Genomic DNA, 13,182 nt, shown 5'->3' with positions numbered 1-13,182 from the left:
ATGTATTAACCGTTATTATGTCATGCGAATGGTCGTCATGAGATAAAAGAAAGCATCGCTCCAGCGGTGGTTTTTGGTAATCTTTGACATTAAAATCATCATTCTATTTTTGTTTTTTCAATTTAAAAATTAAATTTTGAATATATATATATATATATATATATATATATACACACGAATTGATTAATTTTGAAAATGACTGATTTAATTTTATAAAAAAATTTTATCAATCATTATAATAAATTATAAATGGCAAATAATATGCTATTTCACATACAATGTTCTAGAATTATGTTAGTACTAAAGGAAATTAATCAGTGGTAGAATATGTAATTTTGAAAAAATATTTTACCGTTGTACCATAATTCAAGACACTAATTTTATATTCTTGATACAACGTTCAAAATTATCAACTAATAATTTTATGAATTTTTGATAAAAAAATTCTGATATTTCCTTGAAGATACAAAAGAACAAGAAACTTTTTAAATTCTTTTCTTTAGTCTCTCCAAATAATTCTAACATCCTTATTAGAGCTCTTGTGACATGCTACTTGCATTTGTAATAGTTAAAGTAGGAATAAAATAACATTTGCTTTTGTACGTTTGGTGTGGTTGAATATACATTGAAATTTTATTTTTTTTAACTTGTAATTATTTATTTCTAGCATTACCAATTACAAAATAATCATAGTTAAGAAACCGAACAAAAGAGAGTCAAGATTTAATTATCTTCTATAACTAAAACTTGCAGTAGGCAAGATAGAACTTAAACAAAAGCATGGCAATTTTGATTTAGCAATCTATAAAATAGTTGCATATGAGCAAAATATTTAAGGAGCATCTCAAAGGGCTTCAGAATATCAACACACTAGCCACATCCTTAGGCAAGAATGCAAGTCATGGTAGAAGTGTTGCCTGATACAAACATGTTTCTTGCTAAAGAGAACCAATTCCTATGATCAATCAGCTGTCCAGCTCTGCTCCACTATGTCACGAACTTTCCGGTTGTATTCCCGTTTGTTTTCGCTGAACATCCGAGCTGCCTCAGAATTCGCAGGTGAGTTCGGGTTTGGATCACAGAGAAGTGACTGCATAGAAAGCTTAGTGTAAATCCTCAGTTGTCAATGGATAATTATTGAAGCAAAATTTCCCATTTTTCTTCTCCTGAAGCTTCTTCTAGTCGGTCAGAAGTTAAAACACTTCCAAGATTGGAGCTAGGAAGTTGGAAGAAAAATACTTATAAGAGAGGGTTAAGGTGGATGATGATCCTTATCTTGGCTAAATATAATTATATGGTTTAAGGCAAATCACCTACTGCATCAATTACGAAAGCATCTTAGAAGAAAACTGATTTGGATAAGACAATCTTTTTTAGTAAAACTGCAAATTATTCTAGAGAGCAATGGCAAATTGATTCCTAAATAAACTATTTTCCGAAACAGCTAGGTTAGGATGACAAAAAATACTGGCCTGTATAGAAGTGAGTATTGCAGCAACATCATATATGGGACTCCACTGATTCTGCAAAATGTCCAAGCAAATGCTTCCATCTGCATAGACTGATAAGAGAGCAGCGGCAAGGTTTTTTTAAGTGCTTTCTCATATAAGTGATGCGCTAACAACTCAAGGAAACAAGACTGAAGATGAATTGAATGCACATACTGTTTGGATGGAACATTCGGGAGACAAATCGGACAGTAGGTGGCTTGTTGGGGTAGTCTTCAGTAAATTGCAAAGTTAGCTTGAACGTCCCTGGTGAATCATTATAAACAGTGAGAAACTAACAGTGAGAGGAAGAACCTATAGCAGTCTAACAAAGTCATGCAGGTATATAAATCCCTTGGATAGTCTCTAAAGCAATTTATGTGGAAATCCATGCCACTGGCAGATTAGTGAGCTGAGCTTTTCAGCAAAATAAAGAAATACCAAATGCATGTGATGGGATATAACCTTCCATGACTAAGCGGGGAAAATTTATGTAAATCATGTATTTGTGTTAATCACAAGCAATAACCTAGTCTTTGAGTTTTGCAACAAATATAGCCAAAATCAAATATATCTTATAGAAATAAGAAAATTGATTAAGGTTTTCAGAAACATAAATCAATAAGAGGCAGATTAATAAGGTAAGTATCAGAAAACCAGAAAAAATAGCAAGATGATCAAAGACCATAGTAACATGAAATTTGACTGCAGTATTGCAAATACAAGCGCATTGTTCAGTAATATTTTGGAATGAAATAAGAGTAGCTACACCCCTTTGTCTGGATGTCTAAGACAGACTTCTCATCTTTTGAACCTATAATAATTGAAATGTTATATCAAAGCAGAGGGATAGCATCAAATTCGATTGATTACACAGATGCTTCAACCATTAATAACAAAACATGTGGTTGAACTACTCTATAGAAGTTACTTGTCAGGTCATTTAAAATTTGTAGATAAATAAATAAATGAAAAGGTCGTGAAATCCTTATCAAAGTGAATTGATAATAGTGATATGAGCTGTATAAGCTAGAATTAGAAAAAAAGTTTGATCCACATGACAACCATATTCAAGAACTGAGCTGAAAAGATTGACACTTCGCCAGTCTTGCAATAAATTTTTATGCTTGATTGAGTCTTTTAGGTATAAGATCTTGTTCCATGTGAAGGTGCATTCCTTATGCAGTTGAAAATTATAAAGTTTTATATTGGGAATCTTAGACTAGGAAGTTTTCAATTTTATAATTTTTTAAAAAGTTGTGAGTTATTATTTTGAAATACTCAAAACAAATTCAGGAAGTTTATATTTTATTAGGATAAGTTTAGTAATTCTACTTGGGCTTCTCATCTACCTATACCCGTGCTAGTGTCCAACACTCAAATACCAACACTTCGACCCTAACACTATAAGTGAATAGTTGATATTTCTATATATTACGTGTAAAAAAAATTGAAATAACCGTGACAAACACTTGGATTCACACACTTTCTGAATACTTGTACATAAGTCCAAGTAACATAGTTTATAAATTAGTTAATCAGTTACTAAGTTTGTAGGGGAAAATTTGTTTATTTCTAAGATTGAGTAATAGATGGACCTTTACATAGGATCCCAACCCACTCTTATTGGATACCTTCCAATTAATTAAATTTTGATTCACTATAATTGTTTCTTCTTGCGAGACACCAAATGAGCCACACAACTTTGTGAGATTTGTTGTTTGAGGTAGGTGGCTTAATCTTCTTCCAATTTTTACTGCACCAATTGGTGTCAAAATCAAATCCTAATTTGGCACCATCCACCTTTTGCCCAATTCTCCCTCCCTACATTGTTCTGAAAATGTCCTCTCTCTCAATCAAGATTGTTGAAATTGAAATCAGGTAGGATCATAAGGCCCTAGCCCAATGAAGATTTATTTGGAATATAGATCGTTTAGGAAAATTTGGACCATAGAATCGTACATCCTAAGGTCCAAATTGTAATTGTGACTACCATCCCTAAAGCTATCGTCATATCCATCTCTGAGAAGCTCAATTTCCATCAAGAAAGTTTCTTGCTGATTTGACAGAGGATACATTTCTCTCAATCAATAATGGCCTTAAAATTGCTCCCACGGATGTGGTGCAGTGGTAAAACACTCAAAGGAGCAATAAGAGTACCATGGTTCGAATCCCAATTGAGACGAATATCCTCGAGGTTGGTTTATGAGTGTATGTATAAGTTGTGCTCCGGATTTACTTTGTAGGTGAACCAATGGAGAAGTCGTCTACCTCGGGCAAAGACCGGACACCTAGATTATCAAAAAAAAAATAGTGGCCTCAACTCTCTTTCCAATAAACACCATTTGGATGCCATCTCGGACCTAGCCCCAACTAACCCATAATAACAATAATGTAATGTAATTAACCTGATAAAAAAGGATAATATTATCTTGTCAATGCTCTGATAACATTGTGTGTTACTAATCTAATTTTTATTAACTATACTATTTATACACATTTTTAATATGTTTTTTGTTTTATATTGCTAGTTGTTTGATATTTAATGAAACAATGTATGCATGACATCATTGAATTTTTATTTTTTTAATCTATTTTGATTTTTTTCTAATTGATCCAGATTTCATCAATCTAACACGGTCGATATTTAGACTTTCTACCATTTTATCCTGCAAACAATACTGGTTTTGACAATAATGCAATTAAGAATTATTATGCAGATCCAAATGGAGGGGAGAGAGAAAATGTAAAGAAATTCTTGAGGCTCGGAGGTCTTCAGAGGTAGAAAGAAACAAGACAAACAACAAAAGACCTACAACACTTTCTTTGACTTCAGTAAAAACAACTTTAGATAAAGCTTTCAGAGGGATCAAGAACCAACTGACCTTCACTTTTACCTTTTTTTTGTTCTTTGTTCTTCTTCATCTACTTATTTCTATACATCCTAACTTAACAATGTTAAAAAAGAATTATGATTATACGATGTTCATCTCTAATGTCCAACTCTTATCTGCACAATATTTTTTATTTAGACCCTCAAAGCAATGATCTTCAATCACCCAATATTATCATAAAGTTTTGTTCTTGAACCCAAAATAAGTACTAACAAGAAAAATTAACCTTTAAAAGATTGCTTGATGAAAAATTAAAATCCTGAGTAACAGTTGGTAGAGATCCTTATCAATTCAAAATTCTCATTAAAATATGCATAATAGCATTATCAGGATCACAATTATGAACTTCTCAAATGAATGGAAAAAAAATGAAGCATACTTATAACACTACCTTAATATTGGTTGTTGAGGATTGGATACTGATCCATTGGAGGATCGACAGGAGATCCCTGATTTAAGGGATTGTAATTTTCTATTATTTTTTGGAAATTACTTATCATATTCTCCAATAATTGCAAGATATGTCTTTGTTATTTTTCTTATTTTTGAACAACCATCTTGAATATATTCCTTTCAGACTGTTGGAATAGATCAATTTTCCCCCCTTATTTCCTAGTACCAAAGATCAACAAAACCTAGTTGAACATAACAAAAAAAAAAAAGACAATGATCAACTCTTCTTCAACCACCATCACTCCATTGGCAAGCCTCCTACATGATCCTACACCTTGTCTATCCTTTAACAACTACTCTGAGAAACTTTATAGAATGGTTTGGATATGCTCTTCTTGTGATCAAAGGAAAAGAGAAGTATATGGATATCTCTTTCGAACTTACCAACCTCCATCCATTGAGGTCAAGGTCTAGATCTCAAGTCATGCTAGAATTTCGATATTTCATGAAACAATGTGACTTTGGAACCACACTAAAGTGTCAACACATGGTGCCAATGGCCAAATAGAAGTGACGAGAGGAAGAAGATAATGAAGAAAACAAAACAAAAAAGGCAATTACATACTTAGAGGCAAAGTTTATCTTTCCATGCAAGAGTCGTGGTCCCCCATCAAATGGTATTGCTTTGGCATCATATTGTGTTGATATTTGACATGCTTTGGTATCCATCATAACATTATCAGAATGAATTTAAATGAGTTGCATTCCTTTAATACTCTCATTTAATTTTTCTAAAGCATTAAATAGTCAATTGAATTAAAGTTTGCTCTATAATATTGTATTGAGACATCTTAAAGCATGTTAAGATGATTTCAAACGTAGTTTAATCATTTAATCATCTTTCACTCAGATTTTTTACTTTTGATGAGACTATATCAATTAGTAATTAAATTAAAAATGAATTTATTCATTTCTACTTCAATGCATGCAGAGATGACTCCTATAAATTTTACCATGATAATCACATAGCATTTAACTTATTTCTTTATGAAAAAATATATATAGGAACTGAATAATACATTTCTTCATGCGTTTTGTTAAATTTAAAGGGAAAATAGTTTACCTTCTCTTATTTGAATAGATTAGAAAGAGAAGACAACGACTCATTTTTTCTCTTCTTTCCAGTCAGAAAAAAGTAAGTTGATCTCTATTTGGACAGTGCCTATCCTATGATTGTACTGAAAGAAGAGACCTCACAGTTATTATTCCTTGTTCAAGTGTTCTTTATGGTCCAAACATAACTCACTGGCTTCCGTTTTCATTTGTTGCAGATCAGATTTCTCAAATTTGAGGAATTGCATAACCAGAGAAAGAAAACATCCGGTCTATGAAGATATTAAACCAAACAATAACAGCGTTTCATAGGAGAAGAATGGTTAAATTATGAAAAAGGAACAAATTGACCAATTAGGAAAGGGGATCATACAAATCCAGTCTACGAAACATCTGATAGCCCTAACTCTTTACCCAAAAGCTCGATCGGGAAAAAAAACTCACCTCCATCCCATGGGGTATCATCAGGGCTGCAAATCCAGATCAAAACGCGTTAAACCCTCATCCAGTGACCCAATTTTAGCATAAAGATCCAAGCTTTCACCAAAAGCGACAGTGAAAATGAAAGGGCGGAAGTGGAATACTCACCCAAAGATCACGGCGTTCCATAGCATGATGTTATTTTCATGTGGCGCGCCGCTGATCCCTGCCGGCGGATCCTGCTGCAACCTCTTGAAATCCCGCATCAGTCGCTTCCTCGCCGGCGTCGACATCGACTCCCCGTCGCTCCTCACCAAATTTCGGAAATTTCCTTCCCTTTCTTGTGCTCCACTCTCCCAATCTCTTCGTTTCTTCCTGCCCAGCAGAAGAAGAATGATCGCAGAAAGGGAACATCCTGGAAAAGGAGAAAGTAAAACCCCTTTTATTGCATGTGTTTACAAACGCGGAAAGCAGTGGAGACAGACAGAGACGCAGTGGAGGAGAGGAGAGGAGAGGAGAGGAGAGGGGAAAGCATCCATTGACTCTGTTTACTTAGGCAAATGAAATAAGAAAAATGAAATGAAATGAAACGAAATGCCTATCCTTATCTTTGTTCTCAACTTCTTCATTATACAAGGATTTAATTGTCATTTATTATATACATATGATTCAACTAACCTTTTTTAAAAAAGAAAACAAAAAAATATAAATAAATCAAGAAAACATCATAAAATAAAATCATAAAACACTAGAAATATTTTATTTAACAAACTGTAGGTAATTATTATATATATTTATGTCATAAAAGTTTATCACAATATATTATTTAGTGATATGATGCATAAAATAAATTTTGAAAAAATATCACTAATGTAGAGGTTATTAACTTATTATTTAACAATGAACTGTTTGCTCTATCCCTCTCGTTTTATGTACTAATATAATTCATTGATAATAAATTAAATATGGGCAATCCAATGACTTGTATATAAAAGATATAATAAGTTCAAGCCAATTATATACATAGAGATCATTTTCACAGGGATTTAAATATATGGAGCTAGGTTCTTTCAATCAATACTTGTAATGAATTTAAGTTTAAATTGATAGTATAATAATGAAAAATGTTCCAATTTTAAAATCATTAGAATATCTCCTACTATTTTAAAACTATCGTTATTCATTTCTAACCATTAACATCATTATTTCATTTGATAAAATAATGATATTATACCACATATGTCTTGTATTATTAATTTTGGTTCAAGTGAAGTAACATAACAATGAGTATAGATTGTAACCAAGCTAAGCTAAACTAAACTTTTTATTGTTCATAATTATTTATAAGATAATTAAACCGAGGCTAAAATTATCCAAAGAGCTAATATTAAGCTTATTGGCTCAGTTTATTTTTTTTTTAACTTGAACTTGATTTGAGTTTAACTTGAGTTTAGTTTATTTAGATATTATCAAATTCTTAATTTAAATTTATCTGAAGAGTTTATATTTTTAAATTTATTTAATTGATTAGTTAGTGAATTTAATATTATAAATTTATTTATTCATTTTAAAAATTGTTTATTTATTTATACATTTATTTTCAAGTTTATTTAGAGATTTATTGATATAAGCTTTATCTATAAATATCGATCATTCATGAAATACATACGGTTCAATTTTATTTATTTACTTTAATGAGGAATTCAAATTTATGTATCATGAATATAAATATTTGATATATTTATCGTCCTAAATATTCGAAAATTTTAGCATTTTAATAAAGAGAATAAAGATTTCGTTCGAAATGAAATTCTATAGTAATCGAGAAAGTACCGAGGGAGAGAGAGAGAGAGAGAGAGAGAGAGAGAGAGAATATGGAAAATAAAGAACTAGGGCAGCGACTCAATCTGCAAAGTGGGGACCAAATCTCACAAAGAGCCGGAGAGAATCTAGCTGGGACCCGACAACCACCGCGCGATCTTTGTGCCGCGACAGCAGCCACCGATCCCGCGTGCCCTCCTCCTCCTCCTCCCTCCCTCGTCCCTCCCCTCAATCTATCAATGACACCACCACCCATATATCAGCCAAACTCCTGATGATCGCTCTTCTCAATTCCTCAACAATTAACTCCACAACCAGATTCCAGAGAAGAGAGAGAGAGAGAGAGAGAGAGAGAGAGAGAGAGGGTACGATGATCTGAAGCTGGAAGTAAATTAAACGCCAGCCAGCTAGCTGACCCAGTACTCATCGCTGCACATTCTGAATCACTGTTGAGAGTGACACTTCATCGATCACTACACAACAACTCTATCTCTCTCTCTCTCTCTCTCTGTGATCTTGTAAAATGGCTTGTTAATTCAGAAACGAAATGACGAGTTCAGAGAAAGTTACACCTCTTATTTGTCCATCCATCAGCTAGCAATCACAAAGGCATGCTATGCAGGCACACTTCACAAGCTTCAAAGTATATATATTTCGGTTCAGAAACATAAATGTGCTGATCACGCAGCTAAATGTATAGAGATCGATATATCGATGGTTAATAGAAGCCTGCAGGGCCTTTCTGATCTCCCCCTCCAGTCGCTCCTATCCCCTCGTCGAGGTTCACTTGCTGGTCACTGCCTTCTAGGGTTAGCCCAAGATGAATGTGAGGGAAGTGTGCCCACTGCATCCATGCATGAAGACACAGTAGATAATTATCATGTTTTCATATAAAGGAATTAAATAAAAGAATTATATATATCGATCTAATTAATGTCTGCTCATGGCTAGCTAGCTAGCTAGCTAGAGAACAAAGAAAGTATATATCAAGCAGTTTTATATTGTATTGTAGTTTCAATGGTATTCTCCACCAATGAACTTGTAATGCATTCATGAAAGGATGAAGTATATATATATATAAAATATGATCTGCAGGTTGAACTAATAGAGTGAAAACATACACATGTTCAAAATAATATAATATTTAGTGTACAAGTTCAAGATTACCAAAAGTATATATATATATATATATATATATATATATATATATATATATATATATATATATATATATATATATATATATATATATATATATCATGTGGAAAAAGTATCAGGACTATACTATACTCACATTCTTTGCTGCAGCACCAAAAGCTTCCTTGTGACTAATATCAGGATTGTTGGCTTTTATCCTTTGTATCTCCTCCCTTAATATATCACAAACAACATAGTTTATATATTGTTTTACCATAGAAATTATATAAACAGAGATCATCTATAATCTCCCAATTTAATTAATATATATTAACTTGAAAATGAAAATTTGAAAAGAAATATATAGTTTAGTTAATGAAACTATTTATTATTATGTATGTATGTATGTACCTGATAAACCTGTTATATGCTGAAGGAACACGTTGCCTCTTCTGTGGGGCTGATAGAAAATAAAAGAATTAACCAACGTTAACCTAATCAAAAGAGACAAAATTGCAAGTAATGTTTTGTGTTAAATGTTTTCTTAGTATATATATATCTTGATAATAAGTTACATTAAAATCTTTGAAATTTACCAAAAAGAGAACACAAAGGTATTACTTGTCATATTTTATGTAACAATAATTTAATTGTAATATATATAATTACACAATGCATATATATGCTTGATGAGGCTTTTTTTTGTTATTATAATTTTTCTCCAATTCAAAGCACTAGTTGAGAAGAAAAGGGGACTTCAATTATGACTTTATAAGTCATTAATGGAATATTATAAACACCAAGGCATTCAAAGACAACTAACATGAATGCTTGACGAATGGAGTTATCGGAAGGAAAAATTAGCATTACTATTGAAATGGCTTAACACATACTAAAAGGTAAGAGTTAGCCAAATAATTTAGGGGCTAAACCTATAATCGAAACTAGTGCTTAACAAAACTTCATTAGAATCCTAGTATAAGAGAGATCCTATTGTATACTATACTCTCATATTCCTTTGCAATATCGAGAGGATCGAGTTTGATAATAAAAAAAAGTGAGAAGCTAATATATATGGAGTATAGAGATGAATCCAAAGACCACATGTTATATAATCCAAAGAAAAATAAGCTCATAATTAATCTAAAGGGATGTGTTTTTTTATAAAACAAGAAGTTAAATTTGAGATTCATCTCATGAGCCATAGAAGAGTTCATAAACCAAAGTGAGCAACAACACATATGTCGTTTATATAGCAATTAATGGACACAATGCCCCTCCGCAGAAGAATCATTCTATGTTGTTTATATAACAATTGTCATTTTGCCTGCTTTCTTTATTTGTGAGGCACAATATTTCAAGGAATCCATTGCCATTAAAGAACTGCAAATTGAAAAGAAATATGGTTGCAAAATTCGTTATCCGAAGTTCTAATTAACATAGATATATCTCTTTGACATTCTTTTCTCTCTCTTTTTTTTTCCCTTTTGAACTTTGTTTAGCTTGGATTAGAGAAAAATCGGGTGCTTACGATGTAAGGCTATAATCTGTCGATCATCATTTAGTGAGTACATCAAAGAACTCTTGCCATACTTGGAGGATGAGCCAAGATCTATCCTACTACTTTGAGACCCCAAGTTCTGCACTTCAACCAAACAAAAACTTGTTAATGATTTGAAATTGTCAACAAAATTATGACGAGCAAACTAGGATCAGAAATCTTTTATATATAAAAAACAAAATAAAACAACAAAATTCTAGCTAACATAAATCTAGTGTCTGAATTTGTTCTTTCTAATTCAGTACAAACACCTTATGTTCTCTTTTGTTGTTCTTATCCCTTTCTCTCTCAAACAGAAGCAACAATGCTAGTAACTTTCATCCAAGTTTTCTGAACTTTATTTATATATAAATATATGATATGAAGTTTCTAGGATGCAAATAATTAATTAACCTGCAGTTGTTGAAGAGGGAAAGATTGAGAGAAAGCTCCCATGTTGACATACAGGAGATTAGCACAGTGGCCACATCTCACTGTCACAATGTGGAACAAGCTGTTTCCAGGAACACTAACCTGCATAAACATCAGCACACAAACCATGATCAAGCAAATTGATTAAATTTCTGAACATGAGCGACTCTATCAGTAAGAGCATGGCATAAAGTGTCACTATTTGAATGATTCTGGACTTTCTTCTTCACTGTTTGCTCTTGGGAGCTCATTCTCTGGAATGGAGGAGAAATCCCCAGCCATAAAAAATGAAAGAAAGAAAGAAAGAAAAAGCAAAGCTGCTTCTGAGAGCAGTAAAGCTCGAGTTGAATGCTTCATGCCATTTTATCACTTTTTTTCACAGTTCTGACACTTGTTCTGACTTCTTCAGGATGAGTGAAAGCTAGTAAAGATCCACCACTGACCAGGTCTATATAAGAAAATGGCAAATAATTCTTGCTTCTTCAAAACCACTAATGGTTAGTGGGAGGACAGTTGATTATTTTAAACAAATATCGATATATTTGAGGAACTAGATTTTTTCAGAAGTATACTTAACAAATTAAAGAACCATAATCTCCAGCAGAATTTAATTAGAAGCTAACAATGTGATTAAATTCCATGGTTTTTTTATAGTACCCTTAAAATTAAATCAACAGAGCGAATCTTCAGCAGTAGTACATCCTTAATTAATTTGTTATCAGCGTGCACAAACAGATCTTCAAAACTTGATAGATGAGTTTGTTTAGGGTTCCATGTAAATTATTAATTTTTTTCTGTATATTCTTTTAAAGAAGGAACTGAATTGTTTATCTAAGAGATGGATCTTTCTTTCGAGTTGTTTTCCTTCTACAAACCTAGCTCCTTTTCATCTAAAATTCCATTTGATCAAAGGGCATCAAAGAGAAGAGAGAAGAAGAAGAAGAAGAAGAAGAAGAGATAGAGGGAATACCGCAAGGATTGTGTTGCACAAGTTACACTGGAGGTAGCAAACCTGCTCAGGAACTATCTGCGTCGCCATTTTCGATCTCGAGAAGGGCTGCAGAGGGGTTATCTACATGCACAAAGGGTGGAAGATCATGGAACAGGTGCAAGTTTATGTACGCCCAGGTGAGATATCTGTGTATTAATTATGTAGTAAGAGCTTCAATTCTTTCTTCTCTTCTCTTCTCTTCTCTTCTCTTCTCTTCTCTTCTCTTCTCTCCTCTCCTTGTTTCTATCTTTTGTTTGTCCTTGCTGTATAGTTGTAATCTTTTGCATTAATTGGATGGAGAAGCAAATGGGGAATAAGGTTGTGTGGTGTAATTGAGAGAGAGAGAGAGAAGGACAGGGTGTGGGATGAAGGCCGGAGGTGGTGGGGGAAAAGGGTTATGGCTGAATGAATGAATGAATGAGTGGGTGGCAGTCTCTCTCCCCAAATTAATTACAACTCTTCACATGTTTTGCCTAACCCCCTTTTAATTTTTTTCTCAATATCTTTTAATTTATTAATTAACCCAAACAAATTAAAAGCACAGTGACTACACCATCAATTATCTACCACATATATATATTGACCATATATATATATATAAGTCGATCGATATTCCAACAACAATTTCCTATTAATTCTCTCTATATATATTTTCTATATATCCTTTAATTCGCTACATAATCAGCCAAGAGGTTTTCACTCCTTGTGAAACTGCATGTATATATGCCAAAGTAGACTACAGTGAAAGAAAAAAGGTTTGAAGGGTACGGTTAATATGAACATATATATTATGTTCGATCGATCTTTTAAATGTGATGTGGTATTTTAATTTAATTTGTTGTTATGTCTCATTCTCAGCGTGACTGATCCAAGGTTGTACTGCTTGCCTTTCCATGCATGCTTTTATCTGCAAGCTTCAGAGATTTGAGAAGCAGCCACTGTATGCCTCGGGCT

The 13,182-nt window shown here is 32.8% G+C and overlaps 2 protein-coding genes across 2 annotated transcripts; both read right to left on the bottom strand.

Moving 5' to 3' along the window:
* Positions 1–768: 768 nt before the first annotated feature.
* On the bottom strand, positions 769–6,734 carry LOC141827794 (ubiquitin-conjugating enzyme E2 2-like). Its single transcript, XM_074715118.1, has 5 exons — positions 6,476–6,734; positions 6,332–6,357; positions 1,665–1,754; positions 1,473–1,561; positions 769–1,090 (listed from the first exon to the last, which is right to left on the bottom strand). Exons 1-5 carry the CDS (start codon positions 6,598–6,600, stop codon positions 962–964), a joined length of 459 nt encoding a protein of 152 aa, XP_074571219.1. The 5' UTR covers positions 6,601–6,734; the 3' UTR covers positions 769–961.
* Positions 6,735–8,717: 1,983 nt separating this feature from the next.
* Positions 8,718–12,572, bottom strand: LOC141827972 (protein YABBY 2-like). The gene is made up of 6 exons (XM_074715323.1): positions 12,208–12,572; positions 11,220–11,339; positions 10,797–10,905; positions 9,677–9,725; positions 9,423–9,498; positions 8,718–8,972 (listed from the first exon to the last, which is right to left on the bottom strand). The coding sequence occupies exons 1-6, from the start codon at positions 12,274–12,276 to the stop codon at positions 8,847–8,849; spliced, it is 549 nt and encodes a 182-aa protein (XP_074571424.1). The 5' UTR covers positions 12,277–12,572; the 3' UTR covers positions 8,718–8,846.
* Between the last annotated feature and the right edge of the window lie 610 nt (positions 12,573–13,182).

This window comes from Curcuma longa, chromosome 4 (assembly GCF_044706935.1).
Source record: "Curcuma longa cultivar G26 ecotype Majalengka, Jawa Barat chromosome 4, ITB_CL_G26_1.1, whole genome shotgun sequence".
In the NCBI taxonomy this organism is placed as follows: domain Eukaryota; kingdom Viridiplantae; phylum Streptophyta; class Magnoliopsida; order Zingiberales; family Zingiberaceae; genus Curcuma; species Curcuma longa.
Note: the sequence above shows the minus strand (reverse complement) of the source record. Positions and strands in the feature narration are given on the sequence as shown.